The sequence below is a fragment of the Delphinapterus leucas genome, chromosome 15 (assembly GCF_059928025.1).
Source record: "Delphinapterus leucas isolate spDelLeu-1000000601 "Yukka" chromosome 15, BTC_Dleu_Yukka2, whole genome shotgun sequence".
Classification (NCBI taxonomy): Eukaryota; Metazoa; Chordata; class Mammalia; order Artiodactyla; family Monodontidae; genus Delphinapterus; species Delphinapterus leucas.
Genome location: NC_143143.1, coordinates 73,994,698 through 74,020,038, shown reverse-complemented (window position 1 = coordinate 74,020,038; position 25,341 = coordinate 73,994,698). Strand labels below are relative to the sequence as shown.

At 52.4% G+C, this 25,341-nt stretch overlaps 2 protein-coding genes across 3 annotated transcripts in view; one reads left to right on the top strand and one right to left on the bottom strand.

The window, feature by feature from the left end:
- Window positions 1-8,614, top strand: part of NCOA5 (nuclear receptor coactivator 5) — a 30,453-nt gene extending 21,839 nt beyond the window's left edge. Inside the window, exons 4-8 of one of the 2 annotated variants that reach the window (XM_022564968.3) lie at window positions 708-844; window positions 2,338-2,464; window positions 4,327-4,526; window positions 5,880-6,200; window positions 6,650-8,614. In XM_022564968.3, coding sequence (XP_022420676.1) covers window positions 708-844; window positions 2,338-2,464; window positions 4,327-4,526; window positions 5,880-6,200; window positions 6,650-7,239 — 1,375 coding nt within the window. In that variant the 3' untranslated portion in view covers window positions 7,240-8,614. Of the gene's footprint in view, window positions 1-707; window positions 845-2,337; window positions 2,465-4,326; window positions 4,527-5,879; window positions 6,224-6,649 lie in introns of both variants that reach the window. The other variant, XM_022564970.3, reaches the window with a different exon arrangement.
- Window positions 8,615-11,651: 3,037 nt separating this feature from the next.
- SLC12A5 (solute carrier family 12 member 5) overlaps window positions 11,652-25,341 on the bottom strand; it is a 28,300-nt gene continuing 14,610 nt past the window's right edge. Inside the window, exons 12-25 of the mRNA XM_089896989.1 lie at window positions 23,970-24,144; window positions 23,270-23,388; window positions 22,852-22,950; window positions 21,814-21,933; window positions 21,358-21,462; window positions 19,643-19,811; window positions 17,045-17,240; window positions 16,043-16,212; window positions 15,268-15,399; window positions 14,268-14,375; window positions 13,229-13,351; window positions 12,937-13,136; window positions 12,579-12,593; window positions 11,652-12,312 (exon numbers count right to left, since the gene is read on the bottom strand). Coding sequence (XP_089753115.1) covers window positions 11,877-12,312; window positions 12,579-12,593; window positions 12,937-13,136; window positions 13,229-13,351; window positions 14,268-14,375; window positions 15,268-15,399; window positions 16,043-16,212; window positions 17,045-17,240; window positions 19,643-19,811; window positions 21,358-21,462; window positions 21,814-21,933; window positions 22,852-22,950; window positions 23,270-23,388; window positions 23,970-24,144 — 2,167 coding nt within the window. The 3' untranslated portion in view covers window positions 11,652-11,876. The remainder of the gene's footprint in view (window positions 12,313-12,578; window positions 12,594-12,936; window positions 13,137-13,228; window positions 13,352-14,267; window positions 14,376-15,267; window positions 15,400-16,042; window positions 16,213-17,044; window positions 17,241-19,642; window positions 19,812-21,357; window positions 21,463-21,813; window positions 21,934-22,851; window positions 22,951-23,269; window positions 23,389-23,969; window positions 24,145-25,341) is intronic.

Below are 25,341 nucleotides of genomic sequence, written 5' to 3'. Positions count from 1 at the left end.
CAAAAGCACAGGGAAGGAGGCTTGGGGTGGGGGCATGGAATGGTTCCTCAAAACTAATATCAATAATTACTACCAGGGCTTCCCTGGTGGTGCAGTGGTTAAGAATCCGCCTGCCAATGCACAGGACACGGGTTCGAGTCCTGATCCGGGAAGGTCCCACATGCCGCGGAGCAACTAAGCCCCGTGTGCCACAACTACTGAGCCTGTGCTCTAGAGCCCTTGAGCCACAACTACTGAAGCCCGTGTGCCTAGAGCCCATGCTCTGCAACAAGAGAAGCCACCGCAATGAGAAGCCTGCGCACCGCAACGAAGAGTAGCCCCCGCTCACCACAACTAGAGAAAGCCCATGTGCAGCAACGAAGACCCAACACAGCCAAAAATAAATAAATAAAATAAATAAATTAAAAATAATAATAATAATAATTACTACCAGTTATTTTGTATTTACTTTAGGCCAGAGAGCTTACTTTATGCTGAGAACTTTCTGTACATCCTCCCAGTCATTTTGGAAGGTAGGTTAACTCAGTCCCAGCCACAGAGCTGATAAGCAGTGAGTCCCAGATACTAATTTTGTTTGTCTGATCCCAAAGTCCTATGCCTTACTGTGCTTTACTTCCTCACAGACAACTGGGTCTTGAAGAATTCTCTGTATTTGATTTTTTCAGGATAAGACTTTTAACTTTGCGCACATTTCTGTAACTTTTCAGGAGAGAAGGCTCTTACGACCGATACCTGCGAATGGATGACTACTGCAGGAGGAAGGATGACTCTTACTTTGACCGTTACAGAGATAGCTTTGATGGACGAGGCCCTCCAGGCCCAGAAAGTCAGTCTCGTGCAAAAGGTAAAGTAGCAGAAACAGCACTTAGCACTGGTAGGACACTTTACAAAAGAAAGAGGAAGCTAATAACCAACTGGAAAGGGGCTAATGACTTGGCTAAGAAATTCACAAAAAGAAGAAATACAAATATCCTATTCATGTGTAGAGAACATTCAGCTTGAAAATCATTTTTAAAATGCGAAGTAGTCCCATCATCTGGTTTAGTCATCTAACAAGAAGAAATAGATGCGAAATTCCAGCAATAAGAAAAAAAATGAACAAAAGATGGGAGCAGAAGAGGTCATTTGCTTTTTTTTTTTTGCTCATTGACCAAGTAACTAAAACTGTTTGCATTATCTATGTAGTACGTGGGGTTTTTTGTTTTATTTATAATTTTTACCTAATAGCATCTACTTTTTAGGTAAAGACAAACATGTTTTTTATTGATAAAAGCCTTGATTTTCTCAATATATTCAATACATCTTTAAAGATTTTTAGATTGTTTTACACCTGGTCAAGTTAAGAACCTCTTTTTTTCTTTCTGCCTTTTTCTCTCTCTCTCTCTCTCTCTCTCTCTCTCTCGCTCGCTCGCTCGCTCGCTTGCTCGCTCGCTGCATTGGGTCTTCGTTGCGGCTCTCAGGCTTTCTTTAGTTGAGGCGAGCAGGGGTCACTCTTCGTTGCAGTGCGCAGACTTCTCACTTCGGTGCAGAGCACGGGCTCCAGGCCCGCGGACCCCAGCAGTTGTGGCATGTGGGCTAGTAGTTGTGGCTTGTGGGCCCTAGAGCACAGACTCAGTAGCTTTGGCGCACGGGCTTAGCTGCTCCACGGCATGTGGGATCCTCCTGAACCAGGGCCCGAACCCGCATCCCCTGCGTTGGCAGGCGGACTCTTAACCACTGTGCCACCAGGGAAGCCCAAGAACCTCATTTTTAATTTGTTACAAAACTTACACTTTACTGCCTGATTTTGTTTGTTTGGGGTGGGGGTTGTGTTTGTTTGTTTACTGCCTGATTTTTTTAAACATATTACAATGACCTGTCAATAGGGGACTTAAATAGCTGTCCCCAAAATGAAAATTAGAATAATAATGGAATACCATCTTTTACCTATCAAGTTGGCAGGAGGTTTTTTTGGTTTGTTTTTTGGTTTGTTTTTTGATGACAATACTCAATGTTCACTAAGATGTGGAGAAATAGCACTAGGTGCTCCACCCCTGTGAAAGGATAAATTAGTAACAGCCTTTCTAGAGGGCATTTTGGCAGCATGTATGAGATTAAAACAACCACGCCATTTAATCCAATCATTCCATGTCAATGGGTTTATAATAGTAAAAAAACAATAATAAGGGTTATTTTTAGGAGGTAGTCTAGAGGATTAATTCAGAGAAGTGTGTGTGTGTGTGTGTGTGTGTTATGACCTTTGCCTACAAGTAGTTCAGGATTGAAAATAAGGCCTGTGACTTATTTTTATAGAAAGGCACGGTCCATGTTTCAGTTTTCTCTGGTGTCATCCTGCAGAGCGTTTGAAACGTGAGGAACGGCGTAGAGAAGAGCTTTATCGTCAATATTTTGAGGAAATCCAGAGACGCTTTGATGCTGAGAGGCCTGTTGATTGTTCTGTGATTGTGGTCAACAAGCAGACTAAGTAAGAACCCTTTGGATATTTTTCCTGAGTGAGGAGAAGGATCAGAAGAGAAATTCAGGTTCCTTGGCAGCTGTACCCACTTAACTTGGGCTGTTGTGTACTCTGGCATTGTTATACTGTGTTAACCAGGGTTCTTTCACTTGTAGGTGACAGAAGACCCATTGCAAACTGGCTTGGGCCCAAAGGGAAATTTTTAGTTTGCTTGACTGGGAAGTTCAGGCATGGCCACATACAGGGTCACACTGTCATAAAGACTTGTCCTCTCTGTTGCCTTCACTCTCAGACAAGCTTTCTACTCAAAAAGGCAGAACAGCACTGGCTCTAGACATGTATCTTCTTAGCAAACCAGTGGAAAGAGAGCTGCTCTTTCCCATTGCTTCCACCTGAAGTCCTGGAATTGTTTCTCATTGGACTGCCCAGGCTTACTTTCCCATCCCTGAACTATCACTCTGACCAGCAGTGCTGGGATGCCCTGATTGGCCAGGGCTAGGTCATGTGCCCACCCCTAGAGCTAAAAGTGGAATTAGCCCTGTGGAACCATATGGACTGAGTGGGAAAGGGGTCCCTTCCCAAGGAAAATCAAAGAGGGGAATATATGCTTGTCAGGCAAAGCAATAAATGTCCCCTTTGTGAGACAACACCGAATCCCCAGTACTTTGGAAGGCATACGTCTCTGCATTTGTCAGCCAAGAGCCAGGCTTTCTTTGTGAAGTGCCGTGGCCTTGCAGAGCTGTTAGGTGACCATGCTAGCCAAGCCAGAGTTATAGCAGTATTTTACTCTACCTCTGTTTCACATTCTTTCCTTGAAGAAGCAGAGTGGAGGTGTAGAAGGGAGTATATAGCAGCTTGCAAGTTTGAGAGTAGCTATGTTCCCTTTCCCCAAGTGGTTAGTAAATAACTTCATGTATTTTCTAGCAGTTTGGGGTTAAAGAGCTAATTTCAAGGCAGAGACTAGGGAAATAGGTGTTGAGACACCAAGCAGTAGGCAGCATTCACAGGCTCTGGGCTGCCTTGTTTAGAAACAGATGCTGCTTTAACTTGCAGATGGCATTTTTTTTTGCCCCCCCCCCTTTTTGACTCATGATAATGTCATTTTCTGAGCACCTACTCCGAACTACTACATGCTAGGCACTTAAATACATTTTTTAATCTTCACAGTAATCCTGTTTCATGTGTATTCACTCATCAAATTTTTTCTATGTGTGACAGGTGCTAGGTCCTGGAGCTGTAATGCTAATAAGCACACACACATGGCCCCTTCCTCTTGTGGAGCTTATACCCTAGTTGGACAAATGACAGAAATAAATGTATTGGTGATGTGTCTTATAAGAAATATATCAAGGATCTGATTTAGATTGCAGAGAAAGTCAAGGAAGTGACGTATCAGCTGAGCCATATTAATCCTGTCTGACTGGTAAAGAAACTGAGGTTTGTAAGAGGTAAAGGGACTTGCTTAAAGCTTCAACTTTGCAAGTAAATGTTAGTGGTAGGATCCAAGCCTGTCTTTCTAGCATTTAGAACCCATGCTTTTCCCACTATGTTGTGTAGCCTCTACAAAGACAGACATGTGTTACAAGTCTTAGGCATCAGGATGGTGTTTAGGAATGAACATCAGATAGAGAATCAAGAGAAGGACGTGGATACTAAATACTGTGCTATTGGCAACTTTATGTGTGACCATTCTGAGCCAATATGGAGAAGGAATTGGTCTAGATTCTTGGAGCCTGAAGAGGGCACTAGGGAGACACTGGTAGAGCTGGGATTTGAAGTCTTCATAGGAGCTCATACAGCTAGCTGAGGTGCCACAGTGGGAGTTGGGAGTTGGTCAGGGAGTACTCACTGGGTCCTGTTTGTTTCTACAGAGATTATGCTGAATCTGTGGGGCGGAAGGTTCGAGACCTAGGCATGGTAGTGGACTTGATCTTCCTCAACACAGAGGTGTCACTGTCACAAGCCTTGGAGGATGTTAGCAGGGGAGGGTCTCCCTTTGCTATTGTCATCACCCAGCAACACCAGATTCACCGCTCCTGTACAGTCAACATCATGTTTGGAACCCCACAAGGTATGGAGGCCCAAGCGGGTCAGAATTTCAGAAGTAGTCACTAGTCCATTAATTTTTTTATGCCTTACTCAGAAGCAACAGGTTTTAGGTAAATGTATTTCAGCTCAAATGTAGTAAGGCCCTTTTATAAGTGCACGGCAGAGACTTGCATAGTCATTTAGTCGTCTGATACTCTTTCACTGGATACAGTTCTGGGCCTGCTGTATATGACATTATATTTAGCACTTAGGTATATACAGTGATGTGCTGGCAAATGTTTAACAACCAGTTCTGGGGTGGGGGGGCGGTGTGGTTTATAGCATTTGCTGATTTCCATGGTGTAAATACTCCCACTGTGTTCTATATCAAGCTACCAACATGAAGTCGCTTCAGGGCAAGTTGGGAAGAGATGCACACAGTCTGCTCTCAGCAGTGAGGGCCGGCTCCAGCGCAGCTCTGGCACATACTACACTGAATGCAATAGAGTCCTTGCTTTCACCAGATTTTCTAATGAGGGACAAAGCATACAGCAGGCAATTAGGATACTCTGTAAGTGTGCTAGAGAAGTGGGTGGAGGGGCTGTGAGAACAGGGAGGAGGCCCAGAGTAGGTTCCTTGAAGTCCTTCCCTGAAGTAGCTTTTAGCCCTTTGCTCCCAGATTGTTGAGACTCAGCCAGCTGATTCCCTGCTCATTGCTTGCTCTCACAGCACAAACCTTTCGCTTTTCCCACCACCCTGGGGCTTTCTATTTGCCCCACCAGTTTTACCCATAACGATAGAGTGTAGAAGTCTCTCCAGCGGGTCATTTGTCTTTCTGAGGAACAGTCCCTCAAGATGTGTGAAGACATTTATATCGAGTGCTGAGAAGTCTCACAACCCTGTAAATCATTGTTGCCCAGGGGTGAGGAGAGGAGATTATTTAGGGTCACAATTTGATCTTAATCCGTAACCTTTGAACTGATAAATTAAAAACACAGCTCTATCCTTAGGAGTACAGCAGAGAGCCAGGCTTTACAGAAGGGCTTTTTGGACCCCCGTGGCCTGCCTTCTGTGGTTATTCTCCACATGGTCTTTTTGAATCTGTGAGAGACTGTCATGTTTCTTTGGTTTTTACTACACGTCTGTGATCTAAGAATTCCCCAAAGAACTAGCTCTGTACAAGGGTGTCTGTTGCCCAGCAAAGAAATCCATTCCCCTATCTTCCCAACCTTCATCCCCCTCCTCTCCCAACCTCTCCCCATCCCCATCCCAAGGCTTTTTGTCACTGTAATGGTTTTCTTGCTCATTTGAGGTTAGGAAGGGCTTGGTAGAGTCCAGTAGGTGGGCACTCAAATCTGTCATGGGAGAAAGTAACTCAGGTCATTCCCTCCTGCAGAGCATCGCAACATGCCCCAGGCAGATGCCATGGTGCTGGTGGCCAGAAATTATGAGCGCTATAAGAACGAGTGCCGGGAGAAGGAACGCGAGGAGATTGCCAGACAGGCGGCCAAGATGGCCGATGAAGCCCTCCTCCAGGAAAGAGAGCGGGGAGGCCCTGAGGAGGGGCTGCGCGGGGGGCACCCTCCAGCCATCCAGAGCCTCATCAACCTGCTGGCCGACAACAGGTACCTCACTGCTGAAGAGACTGACAAGATCATCAACTACCTTCGAGAGCGGAAGGAGCGGCTGATGCGGAGCAGCGCCGACTCTCTGCCTGGTGAGCTACGTGGCAGGGCCGAGGTGAAGTTCTGACTCTGCATTTCTCTAATCCCCAGGCGCTGTTGGGAGGGTGGCAGGCCCAGGGCTCTTGGGGTGGGCAAGGGAAATGAGCACATCCCTTGGGCTCTCCCGTGGGCCAGCCATGCTGGTGTAATGATAACTTAAGACCTGGGCTCTGCTCTGTAGTTAACGTGGTGGGTGGGCTAGTATGCTGGCTCCCTGGGAACCAAGGTGGACGCCCTTCTTTCTTTAAGTAGTTGTCTGGAGGAATGAAGCTGTTTTCTGGGAACAGCACGTACCATGAAGTGGCTCCTTTGGGAAATTGATGTTATAGTCTGTGTACTGTGTGATTGATGTGATCAGTGATTGTTGTTCTTCCCTGGGCTGCTAAGCCTCCTGCCCATGGAGGGTACTTTCAACCAGATACCTCCTCCTTCTGTCTTGTAGGCCCGATTTCCCGTCAACCACTCGGGGCGACCTCGGGTGCCTCGCTGAAGACACAGCCAAGCTCCCAAACGCTCCAGAGCGGCCAAGTGCTCCCCTCTGCTACACCCACTCCAGCGGCACCCCCCACCTCCCAGCAAGAGCTTCAGGCCAAAATCCTCAGCCTCTTCAATAGTGGCACGGTTGCGGCCAATAGCAGCTCTGCATCCCCCTCAGTTGCTGCCGGAAACACCCAGAACCAGAATTTTTCCATAGCAGCGAACAGCCAGCCTCAGCAAAGATCACAGGCCTCTGGCAATCAGCCTCCAAACATTTTGGGACAGGCAGGATCTGCTCGGAACATGGGCCCCAGGCCTGGGGCTCCTTCCCAAGGGCTCTTTGGCCAGCCTTCCACTCGCCTGGCACCTGCTAGCAACTTGGCTAGCCAGAGGCCCGTGTCTTCCACAGGTATCAACTTTGACAATCCAAGTGTACAGAAGGCTCTGGACACTCTGATCCAGAGTGGCCCTGCTCTCTCCCACCTGGTTAGCCAGACCACAGCACAGGTGGGGCGGCCCCAAGCCCCCATGGGATCATACCAGAGGCATTACTGAGGCTAAATCTCAACTACCCCTGGTCCCCTCTTCCTCTGGCCTCCCACCTATTGCGTTCTAAATAGAGTTATTTGGAAGATGTTCTCTGCACCTATCCAGGTCCACATCGAATGTTATAAGTTTCTACCATCTGCTCTCTTCTGCCCAAGGCTATGTTGCTTACCCCTTCCAGAGTCTGAGTTTATACTGCACTGGAGGTGTATTTTGGTGGTGGTGGGGTGGGGGTTTGGGGGGTTTTGTTTTTGTTTTTTTGTGGGTTTTTTTGGTAGAAAGTAAATATCTCTGGGGTCATGGGCAGTATAGATGTCTGGGCTCCATTTGTATTTCAGTTGTCTCCCTGTCAGCTGGATGTGGGGCGGGAACGGAAGAAGCAGCTGAGCCCCAGCTGGGTGAGCTTGGGGTAGCATTTTCATGTTGAAAGCCACTGCCTTTGTTCATTCTGAACCTACCATGGGTGTCCAGCCTCACACAGGCCCACCAGAGCTCGAGCTTCTGCCTGCAGCTCCTGTGTAGGGTTCCAGAGCAGCAGGTTGGGCTTGGTGGGCACAGTGTCCTCTTACCCCATCCCACATAACACGGGGTCTGCTTGAGGACTCAGAAGCTGGCTGGCTACTCAGCTACTGGAGTTGTTGAGGAGTGGCCAAGCCGGCGGCTTTTCTGCCTGGTGACCCAGGGTTGTTGGTTTTTGGTTTTCTCTTTTTTTCTTTTTGGCTTTCATTTCAATGAAAGATCTCCCGTGGACTGCACAGCTCCAGTCACCAGCAGTTTAACACAAACTGTGAACCTGGGCCCCAGCCACTCTTACCCCCTAATATTTCTGTTAGCCTCTCCCTCACCAGTGGTAGTTTCATGGAATCGGCTCTGAGAAGGCAACTCTAGACTCTGGCAGTGAACACCCATTTTTTTTTCAGTGATTGCTTTGAGCTTTTGGCTCAAAAATCAGGCTCTTGTTCTGTTTTCTAAGCAGCAGGAGATAGGGACCATTTTGATGTCAGACTTTTGGTAGCTGGACATGTTCTTGATACAGGAGGCTGTTCATAACTTTTGAGCCAGAGTGAAGATACTAGAGGGAGGACTTCTGGCTGCTGCTCTACATGGAAACAAAGGAAGCTGCCCTCTCCCTAGGGATGGTGCTCATTAGAGCCTTGCCGATCAGTCTCAAGGGGCCCCTGGCAGAAACGAGGGAGAGCAGTGACTTCACCTGAGTCCCTGCCAGTGGCTGAGTAAACAGTGGTTTCAAAAACTCAAGGTCCCCAGATGGCAGCATTTTATGTTCTGACCTGTTTGTGTTATATAGTGTTTTTTTCCTCTTTGGAACTTTTGTGTTGTTAATAAGATGAGATGATTACTTTTTAATTAAAACGAAAAAGTGAAAGCTGTGTTGTCTTTCTTGGGTGTGCATATCCGCAGGGCCTCTTTGTGAGCGTTCCTTCCCAGAGTTTGAAGGTGAGGTTCCCTGACAGCACTGATGGGTTTCGGTCTGCCATGAGCCTGCAGTCAGGCCTCAGAACCTCTTAACCCTAGCTTCTCTCCTTATGCAGCTCACCTAGTACAGTTCAGAGCAAAAGCCTGCTGGTTAATTATAATGCTATGTAAACATCCTTGTTTGTGGCAGACTTGCATTGTGTCAGAGACTTATCCTCTTATTCTAGGAAAGGAAAACAGGACTTGTGAAGAGGCCTTTCCTGGCCAAAGGCGAGTGGAGAGTGGGGTGCTCTCCTGTTTTGATTTTGTCTCACTTGCCGCCCTTTGTCCAGCCCATTATGCAAGGAGTTGGCAGAAGCAGAGTCACAGGTAGGAGCTCTGGAGAGCATTTAATAGCCCCATCAGGAAATTTGGAGTGGGTGTGGTGAAGTGACTGGCACAAGACCTCCAGTGGGTTAGGGACCAACATGCTGACATTGCTGAGCCTGACCTGGAAGTGCTCACCATCTCATAGGAGATGTTGTGGTTGCAATGCCCCTGCTGCCAGTGCCTTTGTCCCTCTAGGACAGGGCCCCAGAACTACCAGTACACTAGGCAACCCACCTGGAGTGGTGGTCAGTGTTTCTGATTAAGAGTCTAGGGTCCTCCTGGAGGGCCACCTTTTAACACCCCTCTTCCCACCTAATTCTTCCCCCTGGAGTGTCCAAACAGCACACCTCAGGCTGTGAAGGGTATAATAAAATTATTTTTATTGCATTTTGTGCAGATGGGAGTCTAAAAAATTAATACATAAAAGCTATAAAGCATTAAATGGGAGCATTCAACAATAAAGGAAAGAACCAACCCTCTCCTTTTCATATTGGCACAAAGAACACAAGATCAATACTGAGGCAGAATGCGGAATACTGAAACACATGGAAAGTTAAAGGCAGGCCTAATAATAGTAATAAATACTCTTGATTTGGTTTGCAACCTCTCCTATTTACAAGGGTTTTCAACTTCATTGCATTGCCCTGCACATAGATCGTCTAAAACAAAAGCAACACTAGTTATCACTACAAGGCTATTGAAATATTGCACTCAGAATAAAAGTCACTTGAATGGACATGAAACATCTAGCTACATGATTATAAAGATAATTTGATGAGTGACGTGTGATAACGTTCATAACAAATATTGCACATGTAGCACAGAAAACTTGGGGTTTTGTTGTGGGATGTCTGTTTTCATCAACCGAAACTGCTCTTGCCCACCAGTCTAGGCCCAGATAGTGCAACTTTGGTTCCCTAACTGATGTTAATATACCCCCTTTCCCTTCTACCTAGCCCACCACTTCAGCCCAGGAGTGCTCAGCACCCCAGAAGGCTAGACCCAGCTGCGTCTGTCAGAGGGAGGTTCTTTGGAGGATGAGCGTGGGGAGTGCTGGTGTCTGATACCTCCGACTTCTGATTACTACCTGGAAGAATCTATCCAGCCCCCTGATCAAATTTCAGAGGGGCCTTGGCCTAACCGGCAGACATCCAAACCTACCTCCAGCCACACCTGGCCCAGTCTAGGTGGCACCAGCTCCAGCTCTGCCTTGGGCTCAAAGGAAAGGAGGTGGTGAGGTCAAGAGTACCCAGTAGCCTCAGCTCTGGGAGGTGGGCAGGATGTCTAACTAGATGCAAAGTCCAGGGCCCAGTCCCAGAGGGCGCTGGAACGAGCATGCAGTGCCTGCCACCCTTAGTAAGGTGCCCTGGGGGAAGGGAGCCCGGCCAGTGCGGTTTCTCTAAGGGTAGAGGGCACCTCCAACCGGGCTGGTGGAGCAGAAGCGCCAAGGACTGGTGTTGGAGAAGCCAAAGGCCTTGGGTCCTAGTTGGAGGAGGGCAGAGAGGCGCTAAGAACAAAGCACATAGCGACTCCAGCCCTCCCCTACGCCCAGATGCCTGGGAGACGCAGCTAGAGGCAGCGAGGCCGGGCCCCGGGACGCGGAGAAGGCGGCTGGGTCCCCGAGGCCAGAGCTGCCAGATGGACACAGAGGAGGGAACATCAGGGACAGCGCTGGGGCCTCCCCGGTGAGTCCGGCCCCCAACCCAGAACCGCCCCTGCCTCCCTCATCTGTCCCAGGGAGGAAACTCCAGGGGAAGGGACGCCCTCCAGCTCCCCGATTTCAGTCTTTGGCGAAGAGCCATGGGATAGGGGGAGCAGGCGACAAGCCGATTGAGGAGAGCCGCCTGCTCCCCCAGCGAAGGCACCGGGGCGGGGCTTCCTCGGTGGGGCGAGGGCCTCTCTCGGTTTCTCTTCCTTGAGGAGCGCCCCTCCCCTATCCTGGCCCCAGCTTGCATAAGAGCCGATGAGAAGAGGCTGCGCCTGTCTCTGCAGCCACAGTGGAAGCTCACTCCGCTGGGAGGCGAATCCAGGAAAAGCTGGACACTTGTCTCACTTCGTCTCCGAGAAGAACTAGAGGGAAGGGTCGGAAGCCAAGGGCGCGAGGAAAGGGTGAGGAGACGTCGAGGGGGTGTCGAGGGACCACGACTCTCGCCTGGGCCTAAAGCACTTTTGCTCTCAAAACTCCCGGACGTCAAGGAAAACCCAGCCTCCCGAGGCCTCCGCCTTCCCTGGGCGCCCCCAGCGGGAGAGCTCAACAGTGGCGAGAAGAGAAGTCCGTTGCGCTTCTAGTCACAGAAATATGGGGACGTTAAAAATACACGCGATGTCTCCTGTACACTATGTATAGGCTCGGCCGGCCGGCGCCTGCGGCCGCGCGAAGACAAGTGACGTAGACGGCGGAGCGCAGCCTCCCCACCCCGCGCCCTCCGGGCCGCCGGGGGAGGGGTGCAGAGCGAGGACGGGGCGGGGCGCGGGAAGAGAGGGAAAGGGCCGCGCGGACTACCGGGGGTCCTCAAAGCCCCAGCTCCGCTCCTCTCTGCGCCTCCTCCGACCTTTATTGCAGCGTCTCCTCCGGCGGGGCGAGGCCGGGCTTAGAAAAAGGGCAGCCGGGGCCGACAGAGCGACGCGCCAACGGGGCGCTCGGGGCTCTGGTCTCCGCGCGGGGCGGTCCTCTCCGAGTCAGCCCCGACCGACGTGGCCTCCGGGCTTCAGGAAGCGGGGAAGGGGGCCAGGGCGCGGGCACAGGGTCTGTATGTAAACGGTGACAGCGGCGGGGGGCGCGGCGAGGGCTCCGGGGCCGCGCGGGCCGGACGCGCTCGGGCCCGGGTGGCAGGTCCTGGCTCTCAGGAGTAGATGGTGATGACCTCGCGGCCGCCGCCGCGGACCAGCATCACCCGGTCCAGGTGCTCGGTGAGGACCTCGAGGAACTCCATGTCTGAGCACCCGTCAAGGAGAAAGACCGTCCCCTTCCCTCCCGTTGGAATTAGGGTCGCGCGTGTTGGGCGCCAGGGGAACGCTGGGTTCGCGTCCCTGTTCGCGGTGCTGATTCTGAAGCAGACCCGGCTCAACTCTTCCTTCCCAGGGCCAGGACCTAAGTCCCCTGACGTCCACCTCCCGCTTCCTCCCAATTTTAAGCCCAGGATACAATTTTCGTCACCGTTGCGGTTGCGGGGAGGCCCTGGCATGTTGAGCAAAACAAGCTTGGCGTCCCGGGATTTCTTGACGATGACCTCGTTCAGCCGCACAGCGGTGTGCATGCGCCGCACGTTGGACTGGTTCCTGAGGGAGGGACGGAGGGAGGCACGTAAGGCTGGGAGAGGGGAGAGTTGGATCCAGTCGCCCTTCCAGCCCCCACCCCCACCCCAGCACTGGGCTGCTGGGATCTAGTCCTTGCAAGCCAGGGACCACCAACCCTAGACTTCTCCAAGCTGGGCTATTCAGAGACCCCAGAGGTCAGGGACACGAACTGAGGGTTCATGGTGGAGTGAGAAGAGGAGGGACTCTGGCCAACCTAGGTGAGAAGTTAAAAATTCTGAAGCACTTACAAGTTCTCCCACTCCCTTCGGGAAACATAAGAGAAGCAAAGAGAGGAAGAAAAAGAGAGGGGTCAGAAAAAGCAGGAGAAGCTGAGGACTACTTGAGCCACCATAAACCACCCTGTGTGCAAACTGGTCCCGCTCTCCCAGACCCCCAGGCTTCGCCTTTCCACTGCCTGCCCCTGGGAGTTCTGACCCTTAGCAATCAAGCCCAATCTGAGTCCTCAGATGGGGAAACCAAAACAAGGTCTGGGCGGGGTCTTCCGACTACCAGGCCAGGACCCCTTCTGCTCATTTGCTCTGCCATGGGGAGCAAGGACCCTGTAGGCTCACCCCAGACCCTAGCCCTTAGCCCCCAGGCCCGTACGGCTTCATGCTGAAGAAGTCCTTGATGCCCTCTGAGGAGACAGGACTGGGGCCCTTGTTCTTCTCTGCCACAGATTTGTCCTTGGTCCAGGTGAGATGCACTTTCTCTGGATCTGCCTCGCCCTCCCGTTCGGGCTCCTCCCCGGGGGACGGTGAGCTGCTGGGGCAGCTGGGAGCACTCTGGTCATGTATCAGCTGCACCTGAGGGATAAAAGAAGGGACAACATGTGACTCCTTTGGAGGCCAAAGTTCCTGCTCGCACTGGCTGGAGCCAAACCACCCCCGCTGCATACCTCCTCTTCCGGCTTCTCCTCACTGTCACCAGCTGTCTCTTCTGGGACGTTGAGGCGGAGCCGAGTGTTGGCTGGATTCTTTCTCCGGATTGAGCCCCGAGACTCATCTGTGATACTCTGGATCTAGGGAGTGACACATGTTGGTGCCAGCTCTGCTGGAAATCACTACCCATGCCCTGCAAAGAGCTACCCCCAGAGCTGATGTTCAGCCAGGATGTGCACTTTCGGGACCCCTACCAGTTGTTAAACTATTGCAATGCTTCCACATCAAATAGCTATTGCCGCCACTGACCTGGCCACTCCAACCCCTCTCCAGGACCCCTGGCCTCTCCACTATCCAGCAACCAAAGGGTTAACACCTGGTCCAGCTGGGCTCTACCTTAGCACTACAGTCCAGTGCCAGTTCTGACTGGTCAGAGCACATGCCATTTCTTACAGTTTTACTGTCACCCACCTCCAAGATCTCTTCTGTCCCCAACCCCCAGGGTACCATAGCTCATTTCCCCAAGGACCCCACTCCCTGGGGTGGGGCTTTCATTCAAATGCCAGAGGGCTAGTGGTCCCACGTTACCCACACTGGGGAGATCTTACACCCATACCCCATGAGAGCTCCTCATTGTTACCCCTGAGAACTCAGTTAGAGGTTTGCCCCCAACTCTCATTACCAGCTGCATCCTGAGATATCCACGTTACCCACTCTCTCTAAGACTCTAAGGGTCTATCACGTAATCCCTTGTCCCCCACACTGGCAGCCCACGCCCCTGAGGAATCATCATCCATACATATTTAACACCCACTGTTCTCCCTCGGGCCCCAGAAGTCACACAGTGAGCGGAAGATCTGTCACGCATGCCAAAGCCCCTCTGCGTCCTGGCTGGGAGGCTTGAGAGATGCAGCCACTGTGTGTACCCCTGCTGCTGGGGAACCCAGTGCCAGAAGGTGGCAGTGCCAATGGCCAGGATTGGGCCATCCCAAACCTGTGCACACCCAGAGCTGGCAGCAGCTTGAGACTCTCCGAGCCCAGCCAGGGCAACCTCACCTCCCTCTCCCGCTCATTCTTGGTTAAATGCATCTGCTTGAGGATCTGGGAACGCTGCTCCATCACCAACGTCTTCTCGTAGGTGTAAGCCGAGATGTCGCTTTCATGCTGTGGGCAGGCAGGGGTGGAGGAGGGGAAAGGGGGGGAAAGTATGAGCTTAGGCGCAAGGCCAAGGGGAGGGAGGCAGGCCCCCTTCTTTCTGCCAACCTAGGGTTTCCCTATCCAATGATCTAGTTTAATCAACAGTTGTGGGAGGCAAGGACAAAGCAGAGGGCGATGCTCTTTGAAGGCAATGCGGCTCACTCCCTCCTCAGCCAAGCACAGGACTGGGCGAATGAATGGGTGAATTAATGAATGAGTGGATTAATTAATTACCTGGGTGAATGGAGACGGGGGAGAAATATAAAAAGGAACACAGAGATGAATGAATTTTGTACATGGATGAATGGATGAGTGAGTGAATAAATACATTAATGGATATGTGGGTGGATTAATGAATACACAGAGAGATGGGTAAATGGATAAATAAGCTGAGAGGAATGGACAGACAAGAGGCTGTAGAATGTGAGTGCAAGGAGCATGGACTCTAGAGCCAGTCTACTTGGGGTTGAATCCTGGCCCTGCCACTTAGTGTGTGTTCGGGGCAAATTACTTAACCTTTCTGTGCCTCAACTGCCTAATCTGTAAAACGGAAATGCTGATAATTGTATCTATTTCATTGATTGCTGTGAGAAGTAACATACATAAAGTGCATAGGACAGCGCCTCGCATGTAGTAAGCATCATTAGACATGGCTGTTCTTACGAAGGAGAGAAGGGTGTATGGATGGATGGATGGGTGGGCTTTCGGGTGAATACGTGAGAGGCTAAAAAGTGGAGGCAGGGAAGGGATCCAGCATCACAAGCTGATGGGAATTGGAGTTCCCCATTTGGTTCTGGGGCCAAAGGGAAAGAGTCCAGAAGGGATTCCAAAACGTCAGAGGTGGCTCCTGGGGACTCACCATCTCCACCACTTCGACCTCCGCGGTGATACGTAAATGGTACAGAAATGTGGTCAAATCCTTCTTCATCTGGATGCTATTGTCGTCCATCTGGGCCACAGTGAAGATTCGCATCTTGCACTTCCGCCAGACCTGGAGTGGTGAAAGGGACCCAGAAAGGTCCAGTCCAGGTGCAGTGCAGAGACCCAGGGCCAGAACGTAGACAGGACCCTGTCCCTCACCCTTCCCACGCACCTTCCCACACATACATGCAGCCCCCCAATCCTCTATCTCAAAGGCCACTCCCTACAAAGACGCCTCTGCGGGGCTTCCCTGGTGGCGCAGTGGTTGAGAGTCCACCTGCCGATGCAGGGGACACGGGTTCGTGCCCCGGTCCGGGAGGATCCTACATGCCGCGCAGCGGCTGGGCCCGTGAGCCATGGCCGCGGAGCCTGCGCGTCCAGAGCCTGTGCTCCACAACGGGAGAGGCCACAACAGTGAGAGGCCCGCGTACCGCAAAAAAAAAAGTTTTGAAAAACGCCTCTGCGTAGATGAGGGTCCCCTCATTAAAGCATCACTCGATTGCGTTAAACATTGCTCTCCTTTATAATTCAAGGACATCTGCCAGGGGAGACACCTTCAGCTCCCAGCACCTCAGAATTAAGGAGGGGATTGGAGCCCTTTCCCAGGAGCTCACGTGGAGGCTGGCCCCTTCCGGAGCCCAGAAACCCCGCCCATGGATGTGGGCACGAGCACACAAACGCGCGGACGCTCACTCACGCACACGCATGCGCACCTTGTGGTGCCGCAGCAGGAAGGGCAGCAGCATGAGCATGCCGCCGTCGTGCACAATCCACCAGACGTCGATGCTGCCCTCCGAGAAGCGCTCCGGGTTACCAGGAAACATGGAAACGTTCTTGGTGACCAGCAGAGCCAGGTGACCGGCCGTGGTTTCCCGGACCAGCTCTGAAGGAGACCAAAGAGATGGCCAGACGGTAAGACAGTGACCCTGGTCCCCTTCTGGCACCCAGCACCCCACCCCCACCCCATCCCGCCTTGGCCGTGGGCTGAGGAGTCAGAAAAACCCCACCTACCTGGGCCTCATCGCTTGTTTGAATTTGGGGAAGCCTCTCTGGGCCTCCGTTTCCCCACCGTTCAAGTGGTGATAACAACACCTGCCCTTTCTGATTAAGAACTCGACCATGCAGGGCTCACTTAATCCTCCCAACCACCTTCTAACTAGGATCTACCGGTAAAGCCGCCTCAGGGTTTACCAGCTGCATGACCTTAATCTCTCCGTGCCTCAGTTTCACACCAATAAAATGGAGGCAGCAATGCCTAGCCCTCACAGGCCTGCTGAGAGAATGAGAGAAAGCCTCCACTTGTCTGGCACACAGAACACAGTCTGTAAGTGTTAGTTATTGTATTACTTAGTACCCACTACTACCAAGGCATCTGATGCCCAGAGAGGGTGAGGCACTTGTGAACAGTCACACAGCGAGGAAGGGCCAGAGGGGAGATGTAGACCCGGGCCTCAGCGACTTCAAAGCTGTAGCTCTTCCCACTCCCTGCACTGTCTTCCTGCCAGGGTTGTGAACCCTGCCGGAGCCAAGACTGTCTCCTCCACACCTGAGTCCCTGGGCTCCCCGCACAGTGCCTGGCACATGGGAGGCTTTGAACGCCATCACCTGCATATGCCGACTCCATACCTGTTACGCCTGGGAAATGATCCCCAGGCCCAAAGAAGGACCGCCCCCCACACCCAGGCCTCTACCACCCCAAGCCCACACAGCTTTACCAATGAAGTTCCTCCACGTCTGATGAGCTTCCTTCTGCCGCCAGTTTCGGGGCCAGCCAACGAGCACGGTGTTGTGCTGCAGCCCCCCGAGGCCCCCGGACTGAATCAGGTGGGACACGCCATCTCGCAGGTTGGAGGAGATCACTACCTGGCAGAAGCCCTTCACCTTCTCTGCCTCCATCAGGCGCCGGATGGACTGCGGGGAGGGGAGGGCTCAGAAAAGGACCAGCCTCAGGCCTCCCTAGCCCTGCCCAGCCCCTTGCAGCCTCCCTAGCCCCCATCTCTCCCCACCATCAGCCCTCCATTCCTGAAGCTCAGCTCTGAGCATGTCGGCCTCTGGCACCCCATCACCTATGGCCCCCGTTCCCCGCTGCTCAGTCAGAGCTCTTCATGTTGGGACACCACGCTTCCCACCGCCCTGCCGTTGCTCACACAGTCCCCCTGCAAGCTCTCACCCACCACCCAGAGCCCCTCCCCGGCCGACCCCATTGTCCATGACACTCTGCCTGGCCCAACTCAACCATCACCTTCCTCAGACACCACCCGTCCACCCAAACCACGATGAAACTGGGCCCCTCTGCATAGCCAGACAATTTGGTTTTTAACAGCTTTTAAAAGTCAGCATGACAGTAAGCATTTAAAACGCACATTCAATCTGCACAATGAGGGAAGTGTTCTTATTACTCTCACTTTATAAGTAAGGAAATTGAGGCTCAGAGAAATTAAGACTTGCTTCAGGCCATACAGATAATGGATGTTACTGTAGAAGTTCAAGTCCGGGGGTCTGACGCCATCCTTCACACTCTTAACCAAGCCTCTGATGTCAAACAGAAAGGGCTCCTGGGCTTCCCTGGTGGCGCAGTAGTTAAGAATCCGCCTGCCAATGCAGGGGACACGGGTTCGAGCCCTGGTCCGGAAAGATCCCACATGCCGTGGAGCAACTAAGCCCGTGCGCCACAACTACTGAGCCTGCGCTCTAGAGCCCATGAGCCATAACTACTGAGCCTGCATGCCACAACTACTGAAGCCCACGCGCCTAGAGCCCATGCTCCGCAACAAGAGAAGCCACCGCAATGAGAAGCCCACGCACCGCAACGAAGAGTAGCCCCCGCTCGCCGCAACCAGAGAAAGCCCGCGCACAGCAACGAAGACCCAACGCAGCCAAAAATAAAAAAGAGAGAGAAAAAAAAAGAGAGGGCTCCTATTTCTATCTCTGCCCCCGCCTGTTTAATTCAGCATGCAGTGGCTGAGAATGCGCTGTGCACCGGGCCAGGCCCCAGGGGAGATGGAGAGGCACAAGACCAAACCCCAGCCCTCAAGCTGGTCACAGGCTGGTGGGGAAAACAGAACGTACACAGAAGGCTCTCAAGCCCACCTGAGGTTGACAGGTGCTACGCTAGAGTTAATAACTGCAGAGCAATGTTGGGCAAATCACCTCCCTCTATGAGCCTCAGATTTCTCATCAGTCAAATGGGCATCGTGACAGCTACCTCGTCCAGGAAGAGGGTGGATGACATAACATGATGTGAGTGGAGCTTAGTATATACAGCCTGAGAGATCCTAAACACTCAACACATTGTATCGCTCTGCAGTTATTCACTCTGACCTCAGACGGGTTTGAGAGCCTTCTGTGTGTGTTCTGTCTTCCCCACCAGCCTGTGACCACCTTGAGGGCTGAGATTGGTCATCTACCTCTCCACGTCCCCCGGGGCCTAGCCTGGTGCCTGGTACACAGCACATTTGCAGCCACTGCAAGTTGAATTAAACGGACCAGTGGAGGCCTCCAGCCCTGGGCCCTGACAGATCAGTGTGAACGGCCCAGTGAGGCAGAAACAGCAACTGTCGCAAGCCATTAGGTGTGTCCCTCCCCCTCTCATCTCACCTCCCTCAGGCCCCCTTTCCTCTCTCCACTTCTAGCCATGGCCCCGAGAGGAGAGAGACCTGAATCGCAGACAGAACCCACTTCCCCTGTCACCCACCAGACACCTGTTAATGACGCTTAATGCAGAGCCCAGCTGCCCCAGCCCACACTGGCTGTGTACACTGCTCTGTGGACACGGACCAGGGGATCAGAACAAGAGCAGGTGACCCAGAGTCAGGGACCCGGGTTCAAATCCTGACTATGCTTCCAGCCACCTTTGTGACTTCCAGCAAGCTGCTTTCCGTCTCTGGGCCTCTGTTTCTCCCTGGGACAAACAGGGGTATTCACCCTGCCGACTCCACTTGGTGTGGGGACCAAAAGAGTCTACCTATGTGAAAACACTTTAAAAGATTTATGCTTCGGCAGGTGGAGTAGGGGTCTAGCAGTTTTAATGTGAGTCTCTGTTTTCTGTCCTTAAACAAATGACCTGACTTCTCTAAGCCTCAGTTTCCTTATCCATAAAATGGGCACTTCCGGCTCTGATCGTCTTTGGTTCTGCGAGTTGGATTCTAAGGAACTCAACTGCTGAGCCCTTGGACTCCTCTTCTGAGGAAGAGGACAGAAAAGCCGGAGCCCCAGCTGATGGCAAAGGTGGTAGGAGGGAAAGTGGAAAAGAGCAAGGACTGTCTTCCTGAGTGCTGCATCCTTCCGCCCTCCCCACCAGGGCCTCTACTTACCTCCTCCGCCCGCTGGGCCTGGGGATGGTTGTCCAGAAAGGTGCCCTCAAGGACAGAGCCCACAATGGTCAGGCCCTTCCCTGCCTTGAGCTGGGAGGTCAGCGAGAGCAGCTGTGGATGTGCCACGTTCTGGTCTTGGTCCACACGCACCAGCACCAGCAGCTGTGGCCTGAAGAGGGTGCGAGGTCACATGATCCATCCACCACCTACCCAACCGCCATAAACTCATACACCCGTACGCCATACGCTGGTGAGTTCACTAACCACACGACCTCCATACTCCTGTCCACCTATACACCCACCACTCACCCATCCACCTACACATCCATCCATCCATTTCCTTGAGTATCAAGACATCCAACCATCTCCCACACATCTATCCATCTACCCACCCATCCATCTCTCCATCTACCTCAGTCACCCATGTTTCCATCCACCCCCCCACCCATTTTATCCTTCAGTTATCCACTCATATCCATGTTAATTTACCTACACATCCTTCTACCGCCATCCATTCACACATTCACCTATTCACCCAACCACCCTCCCATACATATACACATTCAGCCATCTACCCATTGATTTATCTGTTCATTTCCTTATTCATTTAGCCACTGCAGCCAGCCAGCCACCATCAATTTAATAGCATTCTCTAAACACCTACTCTGGGCTAGACCCTGTGCTAAGCATTTGAGGATTCACAGACAAATTATGCAAAGCCCCGGTCTCTGGAAGCCCAGTTTAGTAGACATCAGCAAGGACAAGCCAACGATGTCCTAGGCATAGTTCAGCGTTCCAGGCCTTACTCTTAGCAAAACGAACTTGAGGGAGAAGAAGGAGGGATTGGCCTTGCAGAGCAATCAGTTAGAAAGCACCCTGGGGGGGCTTCCCTGGTGGCGCAGTGGTTGAGAATCTGCCTGCCAATGCAGGGGACACAGGTTCGAGCCCTGGTCTGGGAGGATCCCACATGCCGCAGAGCAACTGGGCCCGTGCGCCACAATTACTGAGCCTGCGCGTCTGGAGCCTGTGCTCCACAGCAAGAGAGGCCGCGACAGTGAGAGGCCCACGCACCGCGATGAAGAGTGGCCCCCACTCGCCGCAACTGGAGAAAACCCTTGCACAGAAACGAAGACCCAACACAGCCAAAACTAAATAAATATTTTTTTTTTTAGAAAAGCACCCTGGGCTGAGAGGCAGGAGGTGAAGATTCTGGGTCCAGTTCTGCCTTCCATGACCCCTGAGACCTTCTCTAGGCCCTGACTGTCACGTGAATAAAATGGAGATTGTTATTCATCTAGAGATTTCTAAGAGGCCCTATAACTCTCAAGGTGGATGATTCACCTCTCCCAGAGCAAATGCTACATGATACTACGTTTACCTGTCTGTGCGCATGCCTTGTCCACGGAACTGTGAGCTCACTACATCCCCAGAGACGGGAAGGGGGCAGGGCATAGATCACGTGTTCATATATTTTTTCTAACGCATGATGGAATGAATGGATGGATGGATAGATGGTCGGGAGACTGGCCTGGCGGGTGGGGTTTCGGAGAACAAATGTCTGGAACTCAGCTCAGCCTCGGTGTTGTAGGTGGGAAGGGTTCAGACAAGGCTGAACACCACTCAGCAACCCCAAAATAAAGCAAGCAGGGTGGGTTGGGCCCTGTTCCCTGCCTCTCCCCCCGCTGAGCCCTCACGCTTGTACCTCCACCACTGACCTCCAGTTCTTGGTGTGCGGGGGCCCTTCCTCTAGGCGTAACAGGGCGTAGCGAGCCGCACTGAGAGACAGGCCTCGGATGCCATCGCCCCACTCCTTCTCCGCCCTGGGGCCGGGAAGGGGGATCGCAAGAGGCAGAAAGCCAAGGAGAGTCAGGGAGAGCCGTCCACCCTGAAGTGGCCACCCCAGCACAGAGCCGTCTATCTCAGGCTCAGAAAGGAGGTCCCTCCTGCCACCTCCATTTCTCAAAGCTTCAGCCCCTCCCCCTGCTCCTGTTCCGTCTCTCCCCATCCCATCCCATCACCCTTTGCCCTCCACTCTAGTGCCACCTTCTCCCACTTCCTGCCTCATCCCCCCGACCGCCCCACGCCCGAGCACTCATCACCCCTCTCTCTCCCCTCCTCACCTCCTCCCATCCCTCAGTCTCGCCCAGCCCTCCCCGCTTCCCCGCGCTTACCCACGGTACTCGATATACTTGTAGATGAGCCCAGCAATGAGCATGGCCACCAAGGCATAATACCAGGAGCAGATGAACATGAGGGCCAGGCAGAGGCTCATGCCCAGGAACGAGAGTGTCCTGGACAGGGGGAGGGAGAGCCGGCCTCTGAGCCCTGGTGGGGCTGTCACTGGTGCCTGGGCTCAGACAGCAAGAGTTAGATGGGGCGGGGCATGGGCAAGACCTGGGAGGCTACAGCCAGGTCTAGGGGAAATCACACCGTCATCTCCATGAGCACCACGGGGACGTGGGGCCTCTGGATGAATGAGCAGCCACAGACAGGGCACCTCCCCTCGCCCCACCCAACTCCTAAGTCACCACCCTGCCCTGTCCCAGTGCCTTAGACCCTGCCAGACCGCCCTGCCAGGGAGGTTCTGAGGCAGGAGTGTCTGGGGAAAGTTGGAAGCAAGATCTCCCAGGAGGAACGTGACCCCAGGGAAGAGGTGACTGGCACAGCAGTAGCACTGAGATGGGGGGCAGGCAGCCTGGGTTCTGGGCCAGGTGTGCCATAGTCTTGCTGGGTGGCCTTAGGCCACCTTTCCCTATTGGAGCCTCTGTTTCCCTTTGGTAGAACAAGCATGATCATTCCTGCCCTGTCTGCCCCACAGGCCTATTGTGAAGATAAAGAGCCATCAAGGAAAACGATCAGAAGTCCAGCCCCACATAAGGAGCATCTTCCGTGCGCCAAGCAGCGTAATGCTTACAAGGGCCTATGAGGTAGGTGCAGTTATTGTCCCATTTCACAGCTGAGGAAACTGAGGTTTCCTTGTCAAGACTGGAAGGTGTTGCACACTATTGACAGGAGAGGGATTCTGGCTGAGACTGTTTATACAGTGTTATATTATTACTTGTGATTATAAGGAGACCTTCTCCAGGACTTTTCTCATGCTAGTTGTGAAAAGTGGAGTTTGGGATCCTTAGACCTGGAGGGGATGGGCTGGGGTGAGGGGGAGATGAGAGGACGGTCCTCTGGGGCAGGGAGGGGGAACGGGCACCCACCAGTGGTAATAGCGAAAGCGTGGCCGCCAGTTGGGCGTCCTCAGCAGTGTCTGTACCGCACAGGCCAGGTTCACAAACATGTAGCACATCAGAAAGAACCTAGAACACAGAAAGGTCCCAGGAGAGACAGAGATGCAAGGGGAGACAGAGTCAGAAGCACAGGGAGAGAAAGGAAAGGGAAAAAGAAACTGGGGAGATGGCCGAGTCATGTTCTGGGGCTTGGGAAGAGGTTCAAAGGCCAAATCCCCTTACAACATGCCCTGGTGCATGTGGGGGTGAACCTCCGTATAACAAAGGACAGGTTTCTACGACAGTGGGGTTGTTAAAGTGTTCGGGTGGGCTGTCCAGGGTCACAGCTGAAGGATCCAGGTAGAGAGACCCCCAGAGATGATGGGGAGGGCAAGAGGCCAGCACGCACATAGAGAGGATGGGGGCGACCTCGTCCAGGGATGCAATGAGGATGCCAATCTCGCAGATGCAGGCGGTGAGAAGCAAGGCCCACGTTGGCTCTCCGTTGGCTTTGCCGTGGCCGAAAACCTGAGGACAGAGCAACCATCACAGGGGGCTGAGACCTTAAGGACTTCTTGTCTCTCTCTTCCAGTCTTGGAGACGAGTACAGCAGAGGCAGGGAGAGGATGCTGTATTTCTCATCCTTTAAATGTACCCAAGGGGATACCAGGTTTTTGCTGTATCTTGCCCACTCTGACATTGGTACCCCAGTGCAGTGCAGTTCAAATGATCCCTGAAGGGGAAAAGGAGGGGACACATGGAGGAGGAGCTGCAGGGGGCCAGCAAGCAGCCATGACTGAGTTCACCATAAATCTTTTTTTTTTTTTAAGTACCACAGAGAGCACCCTCCTCTTACTTGCCCTTTGGCTGCCTCCCTGAGTCCCCGCCCAATCACGAGGCCAAAGGAGGACCATTCATTTTTCCCCTAAGCGCGGACAACCCTGCCCAAAGAGATGGCCCTGATGTTGGGCCCAAAGGTACACCCGTTCTTCTTAGTGGCGGCACAGGGCAGCAGGGCCCTGCTCCCTGGGTAGCCGCCCTGGGCAGGGGCCTGGCTGGCTGGTGTAGGCGGTGGACTGCTGTCCCCACACCCTGACCCTGCCGCTGACCTGCAGGAAGGGCACTATGCCATCGCGGGAGATGGCCTGCAGCAGGCGTGGAGCCCCCGTGAGGCTCTGCAGCCCAGCCCCGCAGGTGGAGAAGAAGGATCCGATGACAATAACCCAGGGGGACGGCCAGGCCAGGGTGCCCACCACCAGGTTGCCATTCACAGCTTCGCCAAACCTGGAATGAAGCAGCAAAGGGACAAGAGATGCTGGGTGAGCACCGCCACCTGGATTTCCAAGGTCTCCCGCACAAACTGCGGGACAAACTGTACGTCCTCTATGAGGCTAGGCTGTGCAGGGGAGAAGGGACAGACAAAGCCCCTGATGACCTGGGCACTTTCTGTCTGTGTGACCTTGGGTGAGACATTCAACCTCTCTGTGCCTCAGTTTCTTCAGCTATAAAGTGAGGATCGTTATAAACCTATCTCACACAATTGGTGGGAGGAATAAGGAGATAACATATGTAAAATACGTGGCACAGTGCCTGCTACGTGGTACTAAGAGTGACACTTTTTTTTTATTGAGGTGTAGCTGATATTCAAGATTATTTAAGTTTCAGGTGTACGACATGGTGGTTCACAATTTTTAAAAGTTGTACCCCACTTATAGTTATAAAATATTTGCTATATTCCATGTGCTGAACAATATATCCTTGTAGCTTATTTATTTTGTACATAGTAGTTTCTACCTTTTAATCCCCTACCCTTATCTCGCCCCTCCCCCCAATAGTGATTCTAGTACGAGGTCAATTGTGTAATACTATGTCATCCTGGGCAGATATCTCAAACTATTAGAACCTCAGTGTCTCCATCTGAAAAATGGGGGTTCTGGCCTCATCGTGTAGTGATGGTATGTGGTGTGAGGATCAAGAAAAGCATTTTCTAACAATGACACTGTCTTCAAATGGAAGATGCTACCTCAGTAGGTAGAGAGAGCCCTGTCCCTTCAGTGTGCAAGCAAAGGTACACTCAGATGGGCCGTTGCTAAAGGACTTCAAGAAGCAGATGAAAGATTATCCTGAATGACCTGCCGAATCCCTTGCAATCTTGTGGGAGGTCTACGATGAAATGAAATGAGATAAATGGAGGTTAAGTTGCCCTAAAAGCTAATAGGTGTAATATATGCAAATTGCCCATTTGGCCAGGTCACCTCCCTACTTAAAATCCTTCAGGGTTTCCCCCATTTTTTATAAAGTAAAGCTCCAGTTTCCTGGCGCCAAAACCCAGGCATCCAGGACTGGCCCTAGCCTAGGTCTCCAGCCTCATGTCCCCACTTCCTGGAAGCCAAAATGGTGCCTTGGAAACTGACTTCTGTGACAGGACCTCCTGTTTCACCCCGCTGGTCATGTATGCACACACCCTCCAGAGGTGTGTGC